This window comes from Porites lutea, chromosome 7, assembly GCF_958299795.1.
Source record: "Porites lutea chromosome 7, jaPorLute2.1, whole genome shotgun sequence".
NCBI lineage: Eukaryota > Metazoa > Cnidaria > Anthozoa > Scleractinia > Poritidae > Porites > Porites lutea.
The window spans coordinates 14966114-14994009 of NC_133207.1; the positions used below are offsets into that span (position 1 = coordinate 14966114).

At 38.6% G+C, this 27896-nt stretch overlaps 3 protein-coding genes across 3 annotated transcripts; 2 read left to right on the forward strand and 1 right to left on the reverse strand.

The window, feature by feature from the left end:
- Nucleotides 1-32: 32 nt before the first annotated feature.
- LOC140944973 (RNA polymerase II-associated factor 1 homolog) lies at nt 33-11139 on the reverse strand. The gene is made up of 15 exons (XM_073394083.1): nt 10975-11139; nt 10124-10150; nt 8536-8631; nt 8307-8428; nt 7567-7633; nt 6897-6998; nt 6676-6724; nt 6490-6546; nt 5439-5507; nt 4862-4965; nt 3960-4076; nt 3506-3572; nt 3224-3285; nt 2013-2124; nt 33-995 (listed from the first exon to the last, which is right to left on the reverse strand). Exons 1-15 carry the CDS (start codon nt 11022-11024, stop codon nt 681-683), a joined length of 1416 nt encoding a protein of 471 aa, XP_073250184.1. The 5' UTR covers nt 11025-11139; the 3' UTR covers nt 33-680.
- LOC140944485 (uncharacterized) lies at nt 11122-20664 on the forward strand. Its single transcript, XM_073393622.1, has 8 exons — nt 11122-11191; nt 12537-12572; nt 13172-13195; nt 13921-14004; nt 14399-14505; nt 17729-18014; nt 19025-19191; nt 20386-20664. Exons 1-8 carry the CDS (start codon nt 11122-11124, stop codon nt 20488-20490), a joined length of 879 nt encoding a protein of 292 aa, XP_073249723.1. The 3' UTR covers nt 20491-20664.
- A 1765-nt stretch (nt 20665-22429) lies between these two features.
- Nucleotides 22430-27837, forward strand: LOC140944486 (uncharacterized). Its single transcript, XM_073393623.1, has 7 exons — nt 22430-22484; nt 23657-23680; nt 24886-24966; nt 25884-25987; nt 26422-26716; nt 27121-27287; nt 27700-27837. The coding sequence occupies exons 1-7, from the start codon at nt 22430-22432 to the stop codon at nt 27802-27804; spliced, it is 831 nt and encodes a 276-aa protein (XP_073249724.1). The 3' UTR covers nt 27805-27837.
- Nucleotides 27838-27896: the final 59 nt, after the last annotated feature.

Consider the following 27896-nt stretch of genomic DNA (forward strand, 5'->3'; position numbering starts at 1 on the left):
GTGGCTGTACTGGAAAGGAATGACATTCAGAACAAAGTAAAATTTCCTGTTTATTTCTGTTCCTTTGCACCACTAGGGGACAGATTCATTGATGTCACGGGCATCACAGCTGGGCCCCACCAAGGAAATTTAACATGATGCCAACATGTCTCTGGTACTAAACACAGCTTTTGAAGGAAACATCTGTGAAGTATTTAATTATTTAAACGTCACCTTGGCTATCAATGGCTATGAGACCATAATGTTCATTCCTTTGAGCTTGCTATTTTGAATCACTTTTTTCATATGTGAACATAATTATACAAGTTTGAAAGAAATACATAGTAAGGGCTATTATGATTTACAAACTCAAATGTACTCTGATCTTGGAAGGTTTTGGAGAGAACACCGCCCAGTTACCTTCATGTGTACAAAAGTATGTGCAGATGAGCTCTAGGAGCCACCACAGTGTTACCTCAGTTCTGATCAAGAAGCAAACTGAAACCAATAGAATGAAAATCTACCTATATAATAAATAAAATAATGACCAAAAAGTCTTTTTGTACTGTATGTACATGCATGAGTACCATACATCTTGGGTGTAAAAGATTTCAATTGATCATGACTTCATGTGTCTCTAGTGTAACGTCCATCTCTAAAAACTTAGAGAACTTTCCATTTCTCTGCTTGGCAGCAATTCTTCAGCCATCATCTTCGTCCTCATCACTAGCTGACTCTTCACCACTTGACCCTTCCTCTTCACTGCTTTCCTTTTCATCTTTCTCATCGTTACTCTCTTTCTCAGCTTCTTCGTCATCATCATCATCATCTTTCATGTCTTCATCCTCACTATCATTCCCTTGTTTTTCTTCCTCCTCCTGCTCATCCTCAGCAGGATTTTCTTCCTCATTTTCTGCTTCATCAGCACCTTCTTCATCTTCATCACCCTCTTCTTCTTCAAATTCCTCTTCTTCTTCCTCAGCCGCAGCAGTATCTAATTGAGTCATGCGCATTTGCTGAGGACAGAAAAAAACCACAACTAGAGTTCAGCTCTTGAACATGCCATTAAATCATGATTAAACAATGTTTATAAGAAACACACAAACAAGGAAACCAAGTTGACCAAATTCCAGAGGCAATAACTTTTCTAAGCAGTTTTACAGTCTTAAGTTTCAAAGGTCGATCAAAATGTTGATAATTGAATTAAAGCCTTGGGGAAAATCAAGAAGGATGGAAATTTCCTTGCAGTACATACGTGTGTGTGTGTGTGTGTACATGTATGTTCATTTGCCAGTCATTGATTGTAATAAAAAACCTTGATGTCAATAATCATTATTATGGGAATTGTTCACTTGAGTATTGAGGAAATATAAAAGATGTTTTTATTGCACAAATAAAAATGTTAAAACATGAGTTATTATTATTATTATTATTATTATTATTATTATTATTATTATTATTACTATGATAAAAAAAAAGATTGATTGGCTGGATCAGTCTAATAGACCCACTTTCTTTTTCAACTTTTCACTGGCAACAGTTAGCTGCAGTTAATTTCACAACTTTCTGGAGCAATATACTGTATTTTAAGGCCCTCTATCCAGCAGTGTCCATGGATATTCGCTTACTGCCCTTTATTAAAAATTGAAAGAAAAAAAAAACATGGAAGGGTCTATTATCTCTGATTGATTATGAAATCTCAGCTGATTCCCAGCACTAGGCACCATTTCATAAGTAGGTTGAGTATGATCGTCCGGGTGAGCGTAGTCCTGAATAGGACTGTTGTTGTTGACAGTGACTGACGTCTCGACAACCTTTGCGGTAGTCATCTTCAGAGTCACAGCGAGTTGTATCACGTCAGTTGATGGTATACTCTGGTTATTGACCTGATTAGTCAATTAAGTTGCAACACCATTTTTGACACCATCATTGCCAGACTTGTAAAACTTCCATCTACCAGCTGGCCTACTGGCCACTACAGCTGTTACAAACAAGAAAATTCAAATCTCCATACATAATAATGTTATTCTAACCTGTGCTTTTCTTTCATTGTCATCCAACTCTCTGTGTTTAACAACTAACTGAGAAACAGCTGATTGCACACCACCAGCTCCACCACGAACTCGTCGCTTGCTCAGATGAACCCTAAAATAAGATAATAAATTATACAGATGAATGTATTATACATTGTATAGTAATACTATAGAGTTAGACTAACTCAAACCCTACATTTACATTTCTTATGACGGAGGTTGGGGTGCTTTGGTAACTGAGAGTCTTCCACCCTTACAGTCAAGTTAGGTCAAGCATACCTCCCTATAGAGTGGTTTTCGTTTGAGGTCGTAAAACCAAAACCAAAGTAATTACTCTGGCCAATCACATAGGACACAGACAATACATTGAACCAATCAAAACTCGAAGTAATTACATGTGGCTGACGCAAAGCGCGGGAAAATGCATGCGAGCGCGTCACAATTGGCTTTGGTTTTACTTCTGATTGGATGAAAAGGTGGCGCGAATCTTTTAAGCCAATCACATTGTGTAGAAAGTGCAAAACCAATTACTTTTCGACACTCAAATGAAAACCGCTCTATCACATTTATGAAAAATTAATTATTTGAAAAATGTATGTGTGGGTTGTTACACAACCAGTATCAAATTCAAGTCTGCATTCCTGCAGCATAATGAGCAGTGACTTTATTTTAAATACAATAACTTCTCTGTATTTGGTCAGATTAGAAAATCTTTGAATGGACGAAATTGCTTTGAAGAGATTGCCATCAAATACAGGAAAACTGAGAGGGTGAATTCACTCACGCATTCACTCACTCATTCCATCACGCATGCAAGAATGCAGAGATGAATCCGAAATCTACAACTTAACTACCAATACATTCAACTTTTGAATAATAATTAATTCATTAATGGAATCTGGGGGGTATGCTTGACCTGCCTTGACAGTAATATTTTGCTAGCTAGTTTACGGATACAGACAGAGTAACATGTTCATACAAAGTGCTAGTAAAAATAGAACAGTGAATATAATATTCACTGTTCTTTGTTTTTATATATTAGATAAAAATGGTTTGTCATCAGAGTTCAGCTACATATGCATAAACAGCTGCTAAAGTAGGAGCTAATTGTGCCAAGAATTCAACCACCACTTCACAGTATAACTGACAATAATGTTATACAACCTAATTTGAGGACACAAGATTGTTTGAAATGTCTTAGACTTCCTTACCTTGTTACCAGCTCATCGTAGAAAACTCCCTCTCCTTCTCGGAAAACAAAGAAATAGTTTTCCTATTACAAAGAGAATAGATAGTCAGGTAAATGAAAGAAGAGAACCACATTAGCTACATGCATTAAGGCAAGGCAATTCACTACTGTTGAGTGCTAGTGCAGGCATTTCTTTTAGGAAGAGCACTGTATATTATACCAAAAATAATAAAACATTCTACAATAACACGTTTTAATAATCCCACTTGCTTTGAAATAAGGCAACTGGGGGCTTTGATCATACCTCATATCCTTTGGTTGCTTTATTCTTTACATTCCAGTTGTATTCTCGTGCCATTTTGTATTCATATCTGAAAGAAAAAAAAAGTCAATTCTAATTTGAATAATTGCAAAAAAAAAGGATGTCAAATATACCATTTTATCTAATGCAAAATAGTGAAATTATGATTTGCATCAGCAGATAGTTGAAGTGGGGCAAATAACATCTGACATCTGAGAAATGACTCCAGAAATTCAATACTGGACATCCTGTTACCCAGATCTAGGTAATGCTTCTGATTGGCCTCGTAGCACAACTGATAGTGAAACTGGGTAGTGAAACTTCATCAGTATGAAATTTCTGTGCTGGTTTCTCAGACGTCATTTTATGAGAATAGCTTTGGTGGCAATGCAAAATGTCGGCTCTATGTAATTGCATGCACACTGAGCAGTGCTTGAAAGAGTTCGCTTCTACTCACTCCTCATCCTCAGTATAGTCCATTTCAGTTTCAAGGTCTCTTTTTCTCTTTCCAATTGTCTCTCTGGTTGGAAGGAAGTAAGCTACAAACTGGTCTCCACTTGCATCCACCATACCTCTAAAAAGAAGAAAAAACAATGCTTCATATTATTAAACTTTCCACTCTAGAAAATCAACATACTTGGAGGTACATGTAGCATATGGTCAAACCATATCTGAATGAGCCAATTCAGTCAAAAAAAGTAGGGAAAAATGCAAAGGACCATAAATTATATAAAGTTGGCCCGAAAAATCCAAAGAAAATCAGGCACTACCCACCTTCCACCTAATCCTACAATCCTCAAAGTTTTTACAAAACCTTTTCTCACCAAAGGAAGCCAAATGCTCACAAAAAGGAAAAGGTGCAGGGAGAGATGGGAGGGGAGGAGGGGGGGGGGGGGGGGTAAGAAAATTGAAAGGAGTGGGCAGAAGAGAAAGTAGAGGGGCAGTGTCAGTTTTAGGTCTGTTAAATAATTATCTTGAAATTTTGCTTATTGTGCGTGCCAAAACTTCAGAAGTTGACATGTTGCACTGGAAACAGAAGGGAGTATAGTGCTTGATATATCAGTGATGTTTTGGGAAAGTTTGATTCTTTTAAGCCTAGCAGTACTGTGGCATACTTGTCCAATACTCTTACAAATTTACAGTTTTGTATGAATGACTTTGTTAAATTTCTCATTATTTTGCTTTCGTTCTTTATTGTTACATTTTTGTATAGTATCGTAATTCAAAGACAGTACAATACAATGCCATGCATAAATTTGTCGGAGTAATGGATAACCCTCTATTGCAGCAGAAAACAGCTTGACTAGCTTCAAAAGGCATTTTTCCAAGAGCCACTGGGCTAACGTTTCTGTTACTGACCTGATCATTGCTTGAGACATTTCTTCCTCCTCTGCAGGCCCATTTCTCCCTCTCGGGGTGGGGTCAGTATCAAATATAACATGAGCACAGGGCTGGGCCCACATCTAGATATAGGTAACAATGAACAGGAGAAAAAAGACTTTGTTCAATCTCAAACATCGATTGGAAAAAATTGTAGGGTATCTTACTTGCTACACTATGAGAGTTAAGGATCGTGATCCAAGTGACTTGGGTGGTACTGTACATTGTGTATCTTCTGTTTCCTTTCAACTAGATGCAGTTGTGTGTGGGCTAATTTGCTCAATAATTTATTTACAGTTGTAATGGTGTGTGTTTTATTGATGCTGAGCTCAGACACTTGTACTTTGCTTGTGTTACCAACTGATGTGTAACATAATGGGTTACTTTTTTTCAAACACTCTACAAAGTGTTCATCTTGACAATATCAAACAAAACAAAGACAGCCCACCACAAGTACTCCCCTACCCATCACATTTTCAACTTTCTTGTTAAAAATGTGATGAAACAATGTGTCCTGTGTTTGATAGATTACTTCATGTAAATGTATGAATACTACCTGAAAATCTGGGAAGACCGGTAAGACTTCCACAGGTGTGACATTGGGCTTGGTTGGATGGCGAAGAATCTGAAACAGACAAGAGAAATTAATAGTCAGGCTGCATGCATTCATAAACCACTGGACAAATTCTTGACTGGTTGAATATTCATGTGATCAGGCGTTTCGTTCACATGGAACAACCCTAACTGTTCAAAAATTTAAACGCCAAAATAGTGGTCAAAGTTTTAGCTGGTACAATAAAAGAATTTGACCAGTATGGTGTGAACACAATGACCATCTTTTTGACCAACAAAGTCGTTGTCCCATGTGAACAGAGCAAAAAGATTGAGAAGTTTCATGTGAACAAAGTGTTAAGTCAAATTTTTAAGCTGGTCGAGAATTTGTCTGGTGCTCTGTGAAGAAAGCCTCAGTGACACAATAAAAATTACCGTATTTATTCGATTAACCGCCCTGGGCGCTTATTAAATTTTTGGACCTTGAGAGTGGGCGCTTATTCGAGGTGGGCGCTTATTCGAGGCTGGGCACTTATTAAATTTTCACCATTCTCAGCAAGTGTAGTAGTATATTTTGCAACAAAACAGTAAATGCTAATAACAAAAAGCAAAGATGTAACAAAGCAAGGTCTCTGTACAATACCCTGAAGAAAAATCCGCCTTCAGGAGGGTCTCTTATTATCTCTTATTGGAGTTTTTGTGGGAGGGAGTGGGGTGGGGTGGGCGCTTATTCGAGGCTGGGCACTTATTAACTTTTTCTGCCTTTAGGATGGGCGCTTATTCGAGGTGGGCGCTAATTCGAGGTTGGGCGCTTATTCGAATAAATAGGGTACCAGGATTGAAAGGTTTGTGTGTCACTATCTGCAAAGCCACTGTTATAGGGAAGAAGTTATAGTTTACTAGCTACATTTGTGAATGGAATTTCTTTCTTTACCAGACGTACATTTGGATAGGGTATGTAGGAACGTTTATACCCACACAGTGATTTGCCTTTAAAACAATTTAAAATTACTCTTCAGGACCATGAACATGTGTAGTCTGACCCTAATACTTACAGGCCTCTGTGCTGCATCAAAGGTACTTTCAATTGCGGCTATCTGACTTTCACGATCCTGCAATGAAACCAATAATACACCCATGCTCTATCGGCTTCAGTTCCTCTAACAGCAATGTACTAATAAAAACTATGAACAAAATTATAAAATTAATAAACCACAGCAACAGAGACAGAGACAAGTTACCTTGTAAATGTCTGTTCCCTGAAATTTCTTTTTTACATTGAAGCCAACCCTGTGAATCAGAGAACAATAAACAAGGTCAAAACACATCCTAAGGACTAGTTACCAATGTCAATTTGCATCAATATCCATTTTTTTCAAATAAAAAATTGCTTTGTGCAATAATAATAATATTTTCTATGATAGCTTTTTAATTGAGTTCAAGAGTTCTACAATACACATACTTTGTTTCCACCATTTCATTACTTGTGCGACTTCTGTTATATTCAGTTGAAATATACTCCGTTCTTCTGAGCCATGATACATTTCTGTTGTGATGTGCAGTCCTGTACATCAAGGAAATGAGAAGAAAATATTAAAGTCACACTCTCACCTGTAAGAAATTTAACGATCAAATGAATGAATAACAAGGGCCTTATTCAGGAATGCTGGTTTTTGGCTCAGTTTTGTAACAATATTTCCGGTGCACTGCCATTGACATCAAAAACATGATTTGGGGCCATAACTGCACTTTTGGAAATGGAACACTCTTTTTTGATCTTTTAGAATAGTCCAGAAAGTGTTCCTATTACAAAATCCGGTCAATCAAACACGACCCAATAATAACTGTGAACATTTTCAGGTTATCTTCATGTAGACCTTAGAAGGATGATATCAATGGTTCAATGGCAAACAGTCACTGTCACTATGTTCAAATAAAATACTAAGAACAAAATGAACACTACATGTATAAACAGCGAACGCTCAGGTACCATTATCCAAACTTGCACTTTTTTTAATAGTAAAAGTCAAGGCTGGTAAACACCATAATTTATGGTTTTCTGTACTAAGGTAAGGTTCAAGATAAAAGAATAAGACATGAGATACCAGGGTAGACTGCAGATGTATTCATACCGTTTCTTATCTGGTAAGTTTATTGGTTCTTCTTCCAGTAACTTTTCATCATCAGGGTCAAGGGAAACTGCAATACAACAACAAGAAAACAAGTAAACTTCAAAAGGAAAAGGTCAGACCAAATCACTGTCTGGCTGAAAATATGATTGAGCACTCTAATTTGACTTGCACCAGCTTACAGTGCCCAACAATGTTTTGAGTTGTTGCATCCATTTGCACGTGGCTTTAAAGCTCCAAAGCACTTGTATATTAAAAACCTCTTTTAAACGACCATCTCTCACAAGCAACCGAGACCACTTTTTACCCTTAACATTTTAATAGTTTTTCATTGTTTTAAATCTCATATAAGTGACCACTTGCTTTTGCATGGCGTGGTTTCTTTGTTCGCTGTATTTACATGTACTACACCACTTGGAGTATATGGAAAGCTTTCAGAGACAACATACAAGTAGAACTACACATATCATAACTTCTCAACAAATTCTCTGCCAAACGTTGATGTGTGCCTCTTCTTGGAAGGGGCCCCTGTGGTCCCATTCTCGTAAGCAACCACTTTACATGTATATAAGCAAGCCACCCACTAAATCTTCGCATTTTTGGTGTTCCCTTAAGTATTATAACCATTACTATCAACATCAGCATCATCAACATCATCATCATCATCATCATCAACATCATCACCACTATCAGCATTATCATTATCATCATCATCATCACTATCATCATCATTATCTCCTCACCATTAGGATCCAGGGCATATGTATCAGGGTCAATAAGATCAATATTGACCCCAAGATCAACCTCTGTCAACATTTCATGTTTGTAGTTTTTCTCAAGTGAGGTTGGCTTGTATTCCACAAATCTGTTAAATTGAAAAGAGAGTCTAAGTTTTATCATCATCGTCTCTACAAGAAAAACGACAGACTTAAAACACACAATTTAAGCCTTCTAATAAAATATTATACTCACCGGTTTGACTCAAAAGGATAGGCAATAAACTTGGCATCAAAAGGAATGTCTGGTAGATTGTTGTTGTACTTTACCCTGGAGACAAAGTCTGCTTTGCTGAAACAATAGAAACAAAAGAAAAACAAAACATTAATGTTTCATTTGGTAATATCACTAATCTTTTATTCAGCATGTGAAAGATTTCAGTGATATTAAATCTTATCCTTTAATTATATTTTTACACACACATGTACACAGAAGAAACCCGAGAGAACCCAGTTCAAATCAAATCAAATCAAATCAAATATTTATTATGTAAGGATACATGAAAGGAAACATCAGAGGTTATCCCTATGACTCCCTAAAGTTGAACCCCACTTCCTGCTTGATATGGACACCTTAACATTACAGACAGTTTTCCTTATCCCTGGGTCAAAGCAAGCTCGTCAGTTAACCTGGACACCCATTAATGCAGACAGACACATTGGGTCAATCATTTAAATGAAGTCTAACTTAAGCTGCGGTTTAAGAAATCATTGGACTTCCAGATCTCTTTCTTAGTGGGTTGATTTAGAAAATAGAGATCTTTAGATTTGAGGACAAGAACGAATATGAGTACGAGATTTAACTTAAAGTTTTTGCGTGTGTTCTCAAAACAAAGACACCCCGGAAAGCTTCATTTTACTTTTTTTCACCACAAAAATTTGCACGGTTATTCATACTGAAGGAGGCTAGGCCCTCTTCCAGTGGAAGAATGATAAGATTTCTTACGTTTATACTTGTTCCTGTCACAACAACATTCTCACTAAACTCGTAGTAGCATGACAATGGCTATCACGTTTTCCCGCCAAAATGACACTGGTTCACAGGTGAGCAATACTCAGTATTGAGAAAATCTTGTACTTGTAGTCTTTCTTGTCTCAGAATCTAAAGGTCCCTAATGAGTGCTTTTCCAGTCTAAGCAATATGCTTTATTGAGATTGTTAACTATAAATGGTGTTAAGATGAAAAAGTTGGGCAAACTGAAAGTGACTTAGAACAAGGTTTTGTTAAACACAGGCTAAACTCCATTTAAATAACTGGCCCATTGTTTTCCTAGTCTGATCCACAGATTCTTATAGATAGTTAGCCTCATTAATACAAACACATGTACAATGTACAATGTACAGATACCACATTATTCAGTGCGTGCTGTAATAGCCTTTACTATGGTGCTATAATAGGCTATAATATGGGAAGAGAGGGCTATGCAGTGGTGAGAGCACTCGCATCCCACCAATGTAGCCTAGGTTGAAATCCCAGCCTTGATGCCACAAGCAGGTTAAATTTGTTGTTGGTTCTCTCCCTCGCTCGGAGAGGTTTATTTCTTGGTACTCTCATTTCCCCCTCTCCCCAAAAACCAACACTTCCACATTCTATTTCAGTTTGGAATGCATGGACTCATTTAAACACATTCTTAACTTTACAGTAAATGCCAATGTTACATCTAACTCCACAAAGAGTGTTTTTATACTCATTAAAAATGTTCATATAAAGTATATTGCCAAGGAGTGCAGATTTTATTCTGTCTTGGCTGTGAGTACACCACCAACATTAACAATATTCTCACCTAACTGTTGAACGCAATGAGCTTTGCCTGAAAAAGACAAATATGGGTAAATTTCACATTCATAACCTGCTGAGTGCTATGACTGGCAGTCAAACTTGTTGGCCTAACATTTAAGTAACTTTTAGGTACATCAAACATATTATTCTGGCCACGGTTGTTGAAAGATTGGATAATAACATTTTTACTCACTGGATAAATCACAAGCAGTGGAGAAAGCAATTATCACATGTTACTAGTTCTCCTTATACTTTTCAGTGGATAGTGATTCATCCGATGTATTGTGTTATCCACCTTTTCAACAAGTGGGGCCCACTGGTTTCATTAAAAATAATAATAATAAAGCCCCATGTTGAAACACTCATTCAAGCTGGAATAAATTCATAAAATCAATGATTAAATAGTCTCTCCTCTTCTTAATTTATGGAAGGTAAATTTTGTGTATAAGTTCTCTTTGATGTTGCTGAATCCGTGGATAAGGTCAGGGAGGGATACAAAATGTCAACTAATCAAAATTCTGTTCCCTTTGGGCATGAAATTAGGCACTGAGCTTACTGAAGTGAAGTTTTTAATGCACATCATAAGCTTACATGATGTACGTTGTTTGATCGTCCGATCAAGAGTAAGAGAGAAATTAAAAGGTTGGGTTAATAGCCACTTTTTCTGATCAACTTCGCTAAGATACTCATAGCTGAGCGGACAATGCACAAAACTTATGAAGAGCCATGTTATACCAACTTAAATGGTAAGTCTCTGCAGTCAGATTGACAGGTTCGACGGCAGCGTGAATACTGCCGATTGTTTACACTGATTTACGACACGAAGATTACAACGCTAAGGAAATCAAAGCTCACCTCCGCTCTTGATCTCTGCTCTTCTGCCCATCCTGAACGGTTGGCGCCATTTTAAATCATGTAAAAGTTAAAATGTACTTAGTGCTCGTGGTATTTTCTGCAGTTACATGCTGTTTCCCCCATTTTTCCAAATGCTGGAAATGCAAGATGGCTGCCAGAATACAAACGAGAAAGACTGGTAGTGATGCTAGTTCCAGGATCTGCGATTCTGGCCGAGGTTAGTCCACAGGAAAACCACTGTTCATGTGACCGTCGTTTTTTTCTTCTTTTACTAAAATTGAAGAAATACAAATGAACATTACGACGGTTAAATTGTTAACTAGTAAGCAGAACCTTTGAAATAGACGAAAAATGGTATATTTGAAGAAACTCGAAATCTTTATTTGAACTGAGACTAAATAAAAACAGCTCTCATTTTAAAAAACAAACAAAAAAAATCAAAGAGAATAAAAAATCAATAAAGTATACAAAAGGTGTTGATCGGCGGATGCTTAGTTGAATAAATTCTTGTAACAGATTCGCATTATTGAAATTTACTTCTCTTTACTGGAACTTCTTCCTAAATGTTCCCTTTTTTGCTATCCAAGTCCACGTTTCGTCCGCTTATTGAATTGGACGAAGGTCCGTGCGAGACTCCGCAAAGATCATTTTTTGTCAAACGAAAAGCGACTGCAAGTAAAGTTACATTTAGATGCGCAAAACATATAACTAATCTTATTTTTATTCATATTCTGGACAGTTTTATAAATGGCCTCTACTTTATGTTGCATATTAAAAAAAGATGAAAGCAAACATTGTTGATCAACATTTAGATTCAAGTAACTAAAATCGATCGTTGTGGTTTTCTTCTTGCTCGTGCAATTTTAAATTTGATCAGATTAAAGTGGTAAAATCAAGGACAATTTTTCAGTTACTTTTTTGTGTTCATGTTAAAGTTAATTTTTTTCTTTTAATTTACTTTCTTGAAGCTCATTAGTCGAAATTCGGACCCTGTTTGCGGGAGAAAATTGTCTTTAAATGACTGTTTAAATAATCATTTGTATTGTTATTTAAATTTGTTCTTTGGACTTAAACTAAAAAAAATTCTAAAAACTCTTCATTCAAGGCAATCTCTAAACCCCGGGCGGACGATTTTTGTCACTGTTTCTCTTAAGCTGAGAATAAAACTGGGTTAATGTTGTCATAATTTTAGTATCCCTCGATTATTAATCGACCGGATTTCTATCAACTATAGTTTACATTTAATACATCGTACAGAAATAGATTCATATGCATAGATCTTAGAGACAACAAAGGTGAAATATCTGCAATATCAAAAAGGTGCCTCCCACTTAAAACAATACGTGTATTTGAACTACCCGTTTTGTGTATTTTCGTTTCGTCGGTAGACACTTTTCCTAACTTTTCGTCGCTTAAACTCATTCACAAGGCGGACGCAACTTCCTTAAACGGGGTTAAAGGGTGTATATTGTTGGTTTCCACTGAGCTTCACCGGCGTATAAAATTGGCTTAGTTTCCGCCCAACATGGCAAAAGCTATGAAGACTTTATTCCTGGTTTTAGGTTTTCATATAATCGTTCAATATGCTGAAGGTAAAGGTATGTATGTGCTACCACTTTCCAAAAAAAATAGATATATTTTAATTTTAAATATGTTTGATAACAAACGTAGCAACTCTGATTCGTCGGGAGCGAACTAGCTATACATCACTGATACTATGCAAGCTTTGCTTTTTTATTAGCCGCTGGTTTATCTTTACAAGACTAGATTATACATGGCGGATTTTCGTGGGTTAAATTGCGTTCAGGACGCAAAAATTTGTCACACACTTCGCAGTAAAAGGGTTTCTGTCTATCCAACCCTCTAAAAGAGAATCAGGGACCTGTGAGGTCCCAAGGATGAACGACTGATCCCGTGAAAGAATTGAAGAGGATTAAAGTAAAGAAACTACAAATTTAAAAAAAAGCTTGAATAAAACTCCATCGCCGCGTTTACTCTTTTTTATATTTCAATTCATAGTTAAATTCAAGCGAAAAAAAGCTATTTTACGCACAATTTACCCATCGTAAGGCTTGTATTGTAGTCGTTTGAAATTAACACCATGGATTCAATAACATGGGCTAGCTAGCTAGCTAGTTATTTTCTGGGCTAGCTTAAAAACATTACGCTAAAGAGGTGCAATATTTTATTCCCTTAGGTTTAAAATGGGACCAGCTAAGAGGTAAGTGGGGTTTATTTTTCAACGAAACCGCGCATTTGTCAAATAACTCTAAAGCAGTAGCTGTTGATAACCAACCAACGCCAGTTTCAGATCCATATCTCCATAGCTGCAGTTGCACTAATATCTGTTTCTGTAAAGCACTCACATCATGAGTGTTCATTAGACCATATTAATGCGCCTAGCAACGAATTGTGCTTTTGTGGTCCTTGCTGTCAAATGAGAAAATTTTGCAAAAGCTAAGAAAAACTCTTTAAAGCTAAGGTTGTTACTTTCACCGTTCAAAGATAAATGTATTATCAACCCCCTGTTAATTACTAAACTAAAGAGTATTGAGTGTTTGAAAATTGAAAGTTGATCAGCACCATTTGTCAACATATCTGTACTCGGGAGCAAAGCATTTTCGATTTTCAAAGAAAAGAAGCTCGTCTTTGAGAAAATGCCACGATATTTAGGTAACTAATTATTTTGTACATCAATTCCCACGTTTCTAGCTACTTAGTTGTAATTTGAATTCTCACTGAATGAAACCAAAAACGCTTTTATTAGAAGTTTGATGACGGTGGACAGGCTTTTGTGCGACCTAATAAAAACCAATCTACTTTCAAAAGCGTTTCATTCGGAGAAAGTAATATTGTGGAACTGTTGTTAAAAGTCGGCTCCTCCTGAGGATCTATTTTATCTCAGTCTCGAATAAAATGTAGAACGCATTTATATTTTCTTTTCAGTGACTTTTGGCAAATTTTCCATTTATCCACTTACCAGTGAAGAAGCCACTCAAAATGGTTGGAAATGGGATGGCCATTGTTCAGGTATATGTACAAACTAGTCTTATTCTAAAAAATTCGAACTTTCCTCATATACTATTATTCAGGGCAATCGTTTATATAAAAATATCATTAAGTGTAATCGTTCAGAAAAATGCTACAGTAGATGACAGGAAAGGAAATGCTTGATCACTCAAATGAGCAATAACTATCTATCTATCCATGCATAGACGACATACACCTATATCTATCTACTATTCAATTGGCCTCTTTCAAAATGATCTTTATTCTTGAGAATTTTGCAAATTGGTAGCAAGTAGATAAAATAAATAAACACTAGTGTTAGTTCTTTGCTGTCACCTGGTTGACTTATAAAGTGCGAGTTAAAGGCGCTTATTGCTGCATTCATTAACAATGACGCCGTCTTTTTCTTATCCAGATCGGGGCTCTAACTTCTTTTACGGGAAGCGTTTTGTAAGAGGCAACGACAGTGCTACAGGTCTGATTTTTGACTGTGCTGGCCGCTTGGCAGGGATGCAAGCTACCGTATGTGTCATCTGAATTCGAAAGAGAAGCCAAAAATAATGCTTAGTATATCAAAGTTCGCACTTAAAGCAAGGGTTTGAGCCTAAAATAAGAAGCTAGAGCAAAGACGTTTTTGAGAAAAACCGGAAGTCAAGGCCTTTTCCTTTTAATATGGCTTGACGCTACCAAATTCCAATTCGAACTGGAACGCCCGGACAATGCGGTTTCAACGAGTTCTTAAGAATTCCTAAGTGCTCCGTGGTTAAACAAATTACAATCACAATTTGTATTAGTTGCTAAGTGTATCTACTCTTACAGAGACGATTTACCCAAAAATTTGAGCAAAAACCACTGCCCAATAACGCCAAAAGTCCACTTCCGGTGGACGTGCGTTGTTCAACTGAAACGTCTTTCAAGCTCCCTACTGTCTTAATAGCCGCAACTCAATAATGGAGGAGGCGCGTAGCAAAGGGCGCTTCCTCTATATCTACTGAAAGCCAATGAACATATTTAACAATCATTCCTTGAGCCCGAATGGCCCCTGAGTCAATAGCCCATGAGGCCGAAGGCCGAATGCGCTCTTGACTCAGAGGCCATGAGGGCGAGAGGAATAATTGTTTTAGTATAAATCCAACTAGTTGGTAAAAAATATTGAGAATGAAAAAATTTAAGCTAGTTAAAGCTAGACTTTAATCCTTTTTTGCCGTCAAAAAAGCCCGCGCTTTTCGCTACTAGTGGGCTATAACCGTCCTAGTGGTAGCTCAACCAATCAGAACGCAGCATTGATAATAGACCACTAGTTGGATTTTACTAATTTCATATAGTCCCGGGTATATTTTTAATATGGATGGAGATATATAACTCACTCTACATGAGTCGTCTTGTACACATAAAATTTATACATCCTTGTCCATGTTTGCACTTAAAGGTGTTGTGTAAAAGATTAAAAATACAAATCGCGCGTCCTTATTTGCTATGGAACTCAGTTGAAAAATCACTTGCAAATTGCAAAACCACAGCCTCGTGTCAAACAAATCAATTCTCCCAAGCAGTATATCAGACGTTACAAACACTAAAAATGAACGTTGAAAACTGTTTATAGCCTAACTGCCAGGTCAAGGCACAATTGCAAGCTTCAATGTTCTTCAAGTTTGTCCATCCGTGCCTCCTTTTGTATTTGATATGTTATTTATACCTTCTTTTCATGTCCTGAGTTGTTATTTTTATGTTTCACTCAGTTTGGTCGCAGTTTCCGCTCTTTTAAGTTTTGATAAATTTCGTGACGCAGCTTCTTTAACCAGTGGCGGATTCAGGGAAGGGGCCCACCCCTCTTATTTTTAGACCAAACTGAGGTGCGAAGGGTCGAAAAACGTTTTTTCCGAGACTGGGAACCTCTCCTTCTCAGGGTCTGGATGACCGGGCCCCCCCTTAGGGACTGTGCAATAATTATCTGGAGGGGGGGTTCTAAAATTAGCAAAGTAGGCCTTAAAAAAAAGTTGCACCCCCCCTGAATTAAAGTTAAAATAACTTCTTGTCCACCCCCGTCTAGAGGGGAGATTACTTTCAACCCCCCCCCCCCCCTCCCCAACCTCCGATCCTCCCTACATCCCTCTTTACCTTTACACTACTTCTGGTATGTCTGCATCATCAATAAATAAAACTTGGAAGCTGCGCTCCACATAATCGTCGCCTGATGAACCACCTTCATACTCGGTTGACTCCTCCTCAGAATCACTTGAGGTATCATCATGAGAACTGGAGGGCATGTTTTCATAATCATCTTCGATGTCTTCATCAAATGTTCTTGCTACAGAACCATCTGCATGCTTAAGTATTCGCTCAACTAATTGTGCCTTGTTTCCAGATACCATTAGACCTTCTTGCCTTAGATAGAGCCGAAGTTGCTTGTTAGTCAGTCTTTCAACATCGTCTCTGCTCTCCCAACAAATATCTTCTGGAATGGTGTTTCTTTCCAGATTTCTTTTGTCTGCTTTTAGAGCCAAGAATTCAAGGTGCTGAAGATATCTTCTGCAAGAACTTTCGTCGATGTTAAGCTTTAAGCATGCTTGCCGTATGGCCTGGTTATCAGAAGAGGTCACTTTCTCTTCAACAAACATCTTCTTCACTTGTACACTAGGAAGGATACTGTCAACCTCGCTTGGAGCCAAACGAGGTTCATCAACTGGGAGATACTTTCCTGGCGAGGACGGATCAAGGGCTGGCAATGGAGATCGTGTAATGGGAATGCCACCTGTCCAACCTTCTTCCTCGCATTCATCGCAGGTTGGGTCACATGAAAACTTCAAGTACTCAAGGTAGTATTGTCCTTGCTTCACATGGGCATCTTTCATCTTTTGAAGCTTTGAAAAAACTCCGTTCCCGCATATTTTGTGTCGTTGCTGTGGAGAAGCCTTCCTCCATTTAAGAAGGTACTTCGAGAGATGAAGCAGGATGTGACTCTCCGGATGGTAGCTAGCAAGGGAGATCAGGAAGTCATTCTTTCCAGGACCCGATTCGTCATGAATGCGCTGTGTAATTTGGTTGGCCATTGACCAAGTATTTGCTTCCTCCCAGGCAATGCAGTGTTGTTCTATGTCTTTCAAGCACATTCTTTCCAATTCTGCAGTAGGAAGCCCATGAAAAGGGTCATTGGGTGGGGCGACCGGACTTCCTATCGTAAGAGCTTCTCCAATTGCAGCATTAGTGCGTTCTGCCTCGTTCTGCGCCGACTCATGAGGGACTTGCTTTCCTGTAAATGCTTCGTTGGGGAAGCGGAAGTGCTTGTTCAAAACCAACTCGGGATTTAACTCAAGTTCTTGAATATATGTTTAATATTGTTGAGATAAACTGTTCATTTTTAGTACAAGGTTTTGAAGCTGTTAATATTAATATTTCTTAAAAGATTCCAAAAATTGATTTTGATTAGCTTACATGTAATATACATTATCTTGAGTCCATGGATTGAGATCAGACCTCTCAGTTTAACTTCTAACCCCCCCTACAAATGTTTAAGAAATTACCTCTTACCCCCCCTACCCTGCGCTTTGGTTTAAGTTCAGGCCCCCCCTATTAATCTTAGAACCCCCCCCTCCAGATAATTATTGCACAGTCCCTTATCTTAAGGTCTGGTTCCGCTACTGTTAAAGGTAGATGAAATCGCACTAAATAAAACGAAAACTGAACGCCCCAGACATTTGACCGTGGTAGAATACAACAGTAGCTGTCCTTATGTGTCGTTCAACAGATCAGCAAACCACCTGAGAATGCGGATATCTACAACGAACCACCGTGGATCACAACAGATGATGGGCACGTGGCACTCACTGCCTACTTCCGGAACCCGAAGAAAATTTGCGCTTGTAAAGGAAAGAAGTGTAACAAGCCGGTCCACAATAAGCGACCAATAGGAAACCTTCTGTGGATACAGATGTCTGACATCCGGTTGAATAAAAAAGTTATGAAACTACCGCTGAAGGAGAAAAAGATCGTGGACACACCTTGGGTCGAGGGAACCTGTGTTCCCGCTATGGGTAACTCTTTTGGTGATAATGAACTTCTGGCTGAAGCTTATAGTTTTAACAGAGGGTTTTTAACTTAGCGCATTTGGCCAATTATATATTGAGAGATAGTCAGTCGAATAAAACTCCAGGCCAGGTGTGCAATGCCCAATGCGCAAGAAAACCGGCGCCAGGAAGTCGCTGAATTTCGGTCCATTTTGACTCTCTGCCCTCAGCTTAGGAGATTCCTAATATCAGGATAGATTTAGCCAAGGCCAAAAGCGAAGCTCCCGTAGATTTTTTTAAGACTGCAAACAAAAAAAAACCGAATTCCTCCTGACAAAAATGGACTTGAGCCTGCCATCAACTGAAAACTAATAACTAGCTGGGGAAAATCTTTAAAAGTTCACGTTACCTTGATAAGTTGAGCCCAGAATCCGGTCACATTACACAGGTCCGCGTTAACTTTAACATTTCTCATCGCTTCCATGAAGGGGGCGGACGTACGATCGAATGCACGGACGCACGGACGGTTTTTTACAACCAAAATTTCTTAGATGCAGGGGATGCATAGATGGTGGTGTTCCGCTGCGTGCGTTTCTCTAGCGGGAGCTCCGCTATTGCTGGTTTTCACTGTCACGCCATCAAAAATAAAAATCAAAACCGTTCAATACTAATAAAGTTCAGAATGAAAGCACGTATATAACGACCTCTGCCAAGATTCAGGTCACTGTAATTTTCTCGTATGCGAGATATTCGGAGAAACGATATGATTTACCCAAATTCTTAGAGCTTCGTATGGAGAAGTCATGTTGGTGCCCACCCGGGGGGCCCCAACATGGAGGCGGGAAACTAGCCGAAACATCTGTCACTGAGTTTTGAGAGTGGTGACAGAGAAGACGAAACGCGGAAGGATTTTGGCAATAACGAGGACAACGAGATTGGTGGCAACCAAAGACGACTCAAACTCGGAAATACTTTGGACAACTTTACAACAACTTTAAAAATAACGTAACCGCTTAAAATTATTCTATATTTCACAGGACTCCACTACCACTTCAATATCTCGAAAGATTGTGACTGTAACAAGGCCTTGCCAGTTTTCCTCCTGTTCAGTGAACAAAGCAAAACCCTGATTGGATTTGGCTGGGGGGGACCATTTGATGTTCCAAGTACTGAATGGGAAAAGCCACATCCTTCTCTCTTTGCAGTGAGTATTGAATAAATATTTTTTTAACAACAAACCCGGTAATGAAATAAACTGCGGGATAAAGAATTTTAATACCCATCTGCCAGTTGGCTGGTTAGAACGCTGCACCGGTATCGCAGAGCTCAGGGCTCGAACTCGAATCCAGGCAAGCCTGAATTTTTCCAGGCTTTTTTTTCACAACTGCATAATTTGCGACTTCAGCTGCGATGATCTTCACGTTTAAACCCGGTAATATTATAAAAATTGAACTTATAGCCACTTGTTGATTATTTGATTTTAGGACTAGTATACTATACATTCAACTTTTGCCGTCTAGACAGACCCTGTTTAAACCAGTTCCAAGTCTGACCTCTCTGTGAGCTGTGCACAATATAGAGAGTTAACGAAATTGACTGGAGAATGTCAGTGATAAGCCCTTTAGCAAAGACAATGGCTAAAAACAGATTTGCAAAATTTTCTCCTAACTGGATATAATTAAACAGCTTTTTTTTGTGCATGCGCATAAGCAAAATTTGAACCTATTTATTGTTATTCATTATTTTTTTCTTTTGGAGTGGGGGGGTGGGGGGAGAGTTTTTATCGATCTTTTTTTTTCTCAGTCTCTTAATTTTTCCCGTTGCCTTTCGTTTTATAGCCATTTTTGTTGCCCACTTTATCGTCTTTCTTTCGCGTGAAATTTTGGCTGGCCAAATTTCTAGGAAAGGGACAAACGTAATCTGCAAACAGTACTGAGTTGATAAATAGAAAAATTGACAGTGTTGGTCCCAAATGTTGCTCGCTTTTTATGTGTAACTGTGTCAAAATTTGGTAAACGATGTACTTGTGGCAAGATCTATCCTCGCTCATATAGATGCTTACCAACTAAACAGCTTAAATGGAAAGATAAATGGGTCCAAGAGGGAAAATATGCACGGGTCCGCCGTAAGGACCCAAAACGACCCAGGCGTTCGTCATAGGGTTATCTCTAGCTGTTCCTTTTTGGAAGGTGTCCCGACTATGGTACCTGTCACTTTCCAGGCTTGATTTTGTTTCCTTGAATATATTCCCCATAGCAGTCAATCAGCCTTCCTTCTTTATTAGATTTCCTCGATCCTGTACTCTCATTTGTACCTTGGCCCTTACTACCATAGGACAAAGTATTCCTTAAACAGACACCGACCTTAAAGTTTAAATTTATTTACATTTTTTTTACAGAGATCCATGAAGCCTGAAACAACTCCTGAATGTTTAAAGAATTATACGACAGTATCAGTACAACATGTTTATTTTGTGGACCCACTGAAAATTGCGTGTTCTTAAAAAAAGAAAGTCTTCTCGCTTGGGTTTATCATGTAATAAGTCATATCTAGCTATTTAATTATCCTTCACATATTGTACTCAACATAAATTGACCAAGCCTCGTAAGGCCTACAAAGTCCATAATACGAACCCAACAAACCATGTTAACTGCTATCATTATAATTAAAGTTTATCTCTTAACAAGGTATGGTTTAGTCGACGCTTTTATATAGCCCAAAAGAGAGGGGCTCGGTGCCCTCTTTAGATAATGGTTTTCTCCTTCCTTTTAAGCCAAATCAATTAAGTGTATATATTGCGCAAAACATCTGAAGACGGAAAACGGTGTCGGTACTTGTCTTTCTTTGCCGCAAAACTTACTTTGCACCAAACACTCAGTGAAGGCAAATGACAGTCAATATGGCGACACAAGCCCCTGGGAACGAGACTACAGGCTGGGGGGTTTATTGGTGGGAGGTGAGGCCACTCCAAATTATGATGTTTAAGTCTGCTTCTAGTTGGGCCGAGGAAAGCGAAGTAATGCGCGCGTTCGACCGGATTCGGATGTCGTTTTTATTTGCTATTCGCCTCGATTAGCTCGCTAGCCATTTCCAGCGGTAACATTTAAACAGTTAATCTATAAATTAAGATCACAAAAAAAGTTGAGGTTGACGTCTAAGAAACATGGTGCAGACTTAGTTCGAAAAACAAACCCCTTTCCTTGAAATGGGGGTTCATTTTGCACTGGAATTGTTGTTTCTTTGGCACCATTTTGGAAGAATATATAGTCAAATTGGGCTTAAAGGATACCCACCTAATACAGTCATTTAGATATTATGGAAAGTTTTCTTTGTCCCCGGGGAAAGAAAGCCCTTACATGACCAAAAAGAGAACTTTTTCTTGCGGAACAAACGCTGGAAATCCAGAGCGGGCACTCAGATAAGTAGCCTATCAGAATGCAGGATTCGCCTCATCTTGCTCCCTCACGGATTCAACCATATGATAATTGCGTCTTCTTTTGACACCCCGTTAATACGGACACCTTCTATGGTCCTCTCAGTGTTCGTGCTAACGTTGTTCCAACTAGTCTGGGTGTGGTCAGTTGGTGCTGTTCGTTAGTGAAGTCAGTTCATATCCATTCAGAGCAATGATCAATGTTTGAAAAACGGCTCGATTTCAAAACAATGTGACTCTTTCTTGACCAATCAGAGGTTAAAAAGACTATTCCGTCATCAATAGTTCACTTTTTATAGGTAATTCTAAAGAGATATCGCCTTTAATTGTTCTTTCACCTGAGTTGCGTGCCGCCGGCTTGAGACACCCTACCCAGCAACTGTTTTCAAGAAATTCAACGGAAGAACAGAAAATACAATGTTCAAAGAGGCAAAGATGTTTCTTTTTGTTGGGGCCTTGATATTGTACATCGAAACTGTGATAAGCTGCGGAGAAAGTGGTAGGCTAATAATCTGTAAATATTTGGGGAAAGTTTCAAAAATGCAGTAATATTTCCACTTTTAAACAGATATTATATCTCATTTTTTGGTATTCCGTGAAAAGTTATTTTTTCAAGCGAAAAAATCGCTTGAAAAATCACAAAAACAAGTTCTTTTATTCATTATCTAATATTTGATTATTTATGGGACAGTTTTTGTTAGCTGAAGCGCGGGGCTTTGTAACTGTCAGATAGAATCGACAACTGACAAAGTTATTCGTTAGTTCAGTGATAATTACTTTGACTTTGCCGGAGAAAAGTGGAAAAAGACCGCAATTATGGGATGATTATGCGAACAAGTTGGTAAAACTTTAAACGCAACCTGCTTATGTGCTCTCCATACTGTATTTCCCTTTATGACTTCAGAGACATCCAACGGGAAATTTTGAGAAAAAGATCTAAAACAAACAACAAAGCAATAATAAAGCTTTCTGACGCTATTTTAAACATTTCGAGAGATTCCTGGGAAAAATGTATCTGGTCCTCACACCCAGCAAGACTGTTGGAAGATTTCCCAGCCAGCAAGGTGCACCTACAACCTGCAACCTTACTTACTGGGAAGTTTCCAAGCAGACAGACAGACAGCCTTTATTTTAGCACGATGATATTAAACTGGGCTATGTAGCTTATGGGGTCGTATGTCCACACATTACTGGTCAGTTGGGGTGTGGTCATAGGGCAGAATTTCAGCCTTTCAGTGAGTGAGGGGGGGCAAAGAATGTTCTGTCAAATAGCACATAGCAGCTATTCTACACATCAAATCCCCTCGAACACCTTAAATTGTCTATTTCCCAGCAACAATTTCTTTCTAAGGAGATATTACTTCTTCAAAATCTCTCAGCCAGCAAAAATTCACTTGAAGAACAGATATTTTCAGGGACAGATCCATTGGGTGCCCTGGTAACTTACACTCCGCTATTTCCTTTTCCTTTTCGCGTTTTTATTACAATAAAGTCAACTGAAGTTTAATACTACAATGCTCTTTTTGTAAAATAGCAAGTGGTTGCATCATAAAAAAACCAAAACTGAATACCAAGTAGTTTCATCATTTTATAAAACGATTTATACGTTCTGCGTGTATGCATTATGCTTATTATCATGAGTTTTCTTTCAAAGTGTTAATTATTTCATTTTTTCCCTCCAATTTTACGTAAAATTTTGCAATTCTTCATGCACAAGAACAGAGAGGAAAGCAGTACAGATTTTATTCAGGGTATCGCCAATAGGACAAATCCCACTGGTCTTGAAACTTGTTTCTGTTTATAATTGACAGATTTATAAACTCATTTGTATCGAAACAGGTTCCCTGTTTATTTTTGAAAACTGTTCTTTGCACCTGCAAAGCTTGTAATTGAGTGAAAATAGAAAATACTCTCTAAATAACACAAATAACCAAATAAAAAATGGTAATTAAACTTACAGATTTTAAAAGGAATTGTTTGTTTCCGGAGTCGCACTAAAAATGAATCTTGTTTTTCCCAAGAGAAAAAGTACTTGAAAACAGCGAAATAGACTTGCTTAGCTTAGCGTATTTGTTTTCCCTTTTCAGTCATTTAAATTAATTAACCAAGAGTCAGTTCTTTTTCATTTTTATCAGTTGACTGGTATACAAAAGAACGAAATGACATGTCAGTACTTTTTACTGAAATGTCTTATAAGTAGTCTGTTTGACTTGAAATTTATGGTTTTGCTTTGTAGGAAAACAATGGGACCGTTTAGTTGGTAAGTAACAGACTCCAAATTAAACTGTAACGAGGGTAGCTTTAACTCAGTGTTCCAACATAAACAGGTGCCGCTGCATAGAGCTTTCTTTGCTGGATAAGGCATTTCACACCGGGAAGAATATAGCTCCTTTCTCCTGAGATAACTTTAACGTGGGATTTAGCAACCATCGTTACGTAAAAAAGTTCAAAGGAAGCGACCTTGAAAGCTGCCGAGAGGTAGCATATGAGGTTTTTTCGAATCCTGCTCCAAAACAAACAATGGCTTTGAACTTTCCAGCGGAAAAAAAAAAAAACAAAAAAAAACGCTAACGTACTGCACAGGAAACAAACTTAAAGTGTCAACGCTCTTACCTCGGTTATACGCCACTTGTGCATTTCCCATAATACACCTTGCTTTCCCTAACACCCCCTCCCCGCTAATCCGCTTCCTCCTTTCTCCTTCGCAGAGGCCTCTTTGCGTCGTAGGAAGGCTGGGGAGAGGGTAGACTGCCAGCAGTCTCTCTATTACTTGAAAATCTGTAAGCGAGTGCGATAATTACGCTCGTGCTTGGGCCTGCACAACTCTCTGATCGCGACTTTGCCGTCATCGCCTAAGTGAACTTACGCAACAGGACGGGGGAGGGAAGAAGACGGCTAACCTTGTGTGACAAGCGTGACAGTAATCTTGTTTGAAATAACTTTTGCCCAAACTTCGCTTTCCTTTAAACAGATCTTTTTGTAAAAGACTAGAAAACATTTATGTTAAGTCAAGATTACGTCAAAACACGTAGGTAATAGCCCTGTCACGTTTGTCACACATGAGCGTTTTGCCGTCCTTGTGTTCCTGCTCTCCTGTTGCGTAAACTTACAATTACTCGCTCACAGATTTTCGAGCAAAAGAGAAACTGCTCGCAGTGTAGGGAGATGGGAAAAGACGCTATATTTATCAGTTGGGATACCCAGCGGGAACCTCTGCAGAGGAGAGAGCCACTCCCCCGGCCAGATTTTGTATGACTGAATGCCCTTGATTTGTCTTTGGACGACCTGTTATACCCAGTGGGAATTATAGACAAAAATGCTGGAGCGGAGGAATAAACAAGGTGTATTATGGTGAATGCGCAAATGACAAATGTAAAAAAAAATCTTATGAACGTACCATGAGAGAAATATCGTGCGGAGAGCAGTGTAAACTTGATTAATAATACTTTTGTTTTTTTTTTTCAGTAAATTTCTTGAATCCTACACCTCTTCCACGAACAGAAGACCAAGCTCTAGCTGAGGGGTGGAGAAACGACGCTTCATGTGGTATTACACGACACTGTATCCCTTCCCGATTTTACAAAAATTGTCTTGCATCAATCTTGCATCCAGATATTTTATTTGAAGCGGATCTTAAGAAAAAAATTCCACCGCCGGTTTGCCAGACGATCGGCCGTTTATGACTAAAGCAGTCATATGTCCGCTGCTTTCAAAGTCGAGCGACCTGCAGTATAGACATTTTCCCTCCCCTCCACTAAAAACCCCGGCGAAACATTGTATGAACGATGGCTGTCATAAGATTTTTTGAGGTCCCGTTAAGGTAAAATTTTAAAAAGCGACATGGCCTTGAAACAGCGACATAGAGTTGGTTGAAATACCCGCGGGGACATGGCCTACTCCTTAAAACGCAACACGTCTGTATTTGAAACAGGGGCACCCAACGAGAATATAGTTCAAAACCACTTAAACATAGCATTATTAAATGTATTTTAGTATTTAAACAGTAGATATAGGCATATTTTTATCCCTTAAAAATTTTTTATCTGTTCGGATTTCCTAGCTGAAAGTCTAGTGATCCGAAAATTATAGGGATCAAAACTTACCTTTTCGAAAATTTTAGACAGAAAATAGGCTCCCGAAAAATTCTAGGTGAACTTTTTAGGGTAACAATTAGTTAAAAATGGGCAAATATACCATTTTCTATTTGTTCGAAAATCCTAGGAGAGGCATGGCAGCAAGAAATTTTACAACAAATGTTCCGAAAATTCTAGATCTCAAATCGTCTTCCGAACAGATATTTTTCCGAAAATTGTCGTTGGGTGCCCCTGTTGAAACTCAGACCGTAGAGACATACTTACCCTCCTCCCCCCAAGAGGCTTAGGCTTACTATTTTTCTGCACACACCTGTTTCACCTGCTTCTCTTCGTTAAACCTTTAAAGATAATTACATTTCTTTGTTGTAGATGAAAAAAATGCATTTTATGGCAACCGATACGCGCTGGGAACCGACATATCGACGAGGCTGATATTTGATAACGATGGAGAACTGGCCGGAATACAAGCAACAGTAAGGCAGTTTTTGATCAATAGCGTGTGGGGGTTATTACTTGACCGTTAGCCATCCTACCTTTCCGGAGTAAAGGAGCATGTCCGACAATTACGTGGGTCTTGATAAGGTTCAATTTAAGTTACGCAGATTATGTCGTCCTCAAAACCCCACATTACTGGGTAATAGGAAGGTTTATGCGAGAATATGGTGCGTGAATAACAAAGTTAAAGTTTTAAAATTAAGAATTGTATGCGTCTTTGCAATTGACAATTATCTCCAAAGCATTATAGGTTACTTAATCAAATCGAGGCAAGGGCTTTATGCTCCCCTTAATCCCAGATCACTGAACGTTATGCGATGAACGCGCCTCTCGTCTTGAAGAGAATGTGCCATGCTTACAAGGTTAAAAACATTTAATCAAGTTAAAACAAACTATATTTTCTCTAACACAGATCACTGAGTCAGACGAGCTAATACTTTCACCCACCCGAGCCCGGCCGGGAGCGTTTGTAAAGGACGACCATGGCCACTATCTTGTAACAGGTTACTTCACCGACAAACCAAGTGATATCTGCAAGAAAAGGCTGGGCAAGCACTTGGCGAATGGACGACACAAAAAGAAAGATGCCCTGGTTATTCAAATGAGTGACGTCAGACTGTGCAAGCCTGAGTTCATGGAAATACCGCTGGACGAACGAAAACTAGCAAACACCAGATGGGTGAAAGGGAAGTGCTTTCGTGGAATGGGTAAGATAACTTGAAAAAATTGAGAGAGGGGTATAGCAGGCGAACAATAAGGAGAAGTCTCATGCTATCGCTCACTTACTTGTTTTTTTACTCAGATAAAAAAGGGTCTTACAGTTATTTTATTTTATTTTTTTATTTGATTGAATCCCTTACTTTGAATATTACTTTCTGCCTAAATTTATACGGAGAGGATGGAGTACCGAAGAGGATGGAGTAGCTTTTTCAATGACCCTCCGGATTTATTGACTGTTAAACGCTAGCGCAAGACGGTGGGGGTAGGCTCGATCTGGTGCTTCGCTCGCACGCTCGCAAAATTAGGCAAAAATGTAATAAGCATGAGGTTCCTCATCTTTCGTTTAAGCCAGATACTTTTCCACTGATAACCGTTTTTTTTTCTGTCATAGGAGTGCACTACTGGTATGATATTTTCCCAGACATGCACTGTGATCAAGTATTTCCAGTGTATCTCTTGTATGGTCAGTCGTCAGGTCGATTGAAGGCTTTTGGATGGTCTGTCCTTGCTAATATCCAAAGTTATTTATGGGAACATCCTCCAATGAAGTACTTTAAGGTAATGATTAATCTCAAACAGAGTGTTAGGATTTCTCGGTCAACAATTTGGTGCTGATATGAGGGAGGGGTTGAGGTGTTTAGACAGCATTTAAGTCAACCTCGTCCCCAGGGCGCTTTTCCCTAGTCCAGCCCACCTCCAAAGCCGGGGGAAAGCGCCCTGGGGACGAGGTTGCATTTAGGTTCGTTAAAAGAAGCGGTGGCTAACTTTGTTTTAAGGAAAAAAAACGAGGGGAGAGCAAGAAATTGAAAATAATTAAATTATCATTAACCCTATAAAAATTGGATTGGCTCTTTGGTGAAAAACAACGTTAATTTTCAAGGTAGGAGACACTGCGAGCACTATTGTAGTTTAACAATCTCCTAAAGAAATCCCTGGACAAGATCATAAACTAATCTCTTTATCCTCTCAGCTTTTCTTCAAGGAAGTGCCTAAATGTGTGATACGTCGGAAGGTGATCTCTGGTCAGCATATCTACCTCACTGATCCAAAGAAACTTACCTGCGGCACGCCATAGTCATGTGATGACCACGTGATTCTTAAGACAGCGCGCGAGATTGACACGTGCGTGTTACCTAAAACTGTTTTAGTGAAATAAAGGAAAAGAAA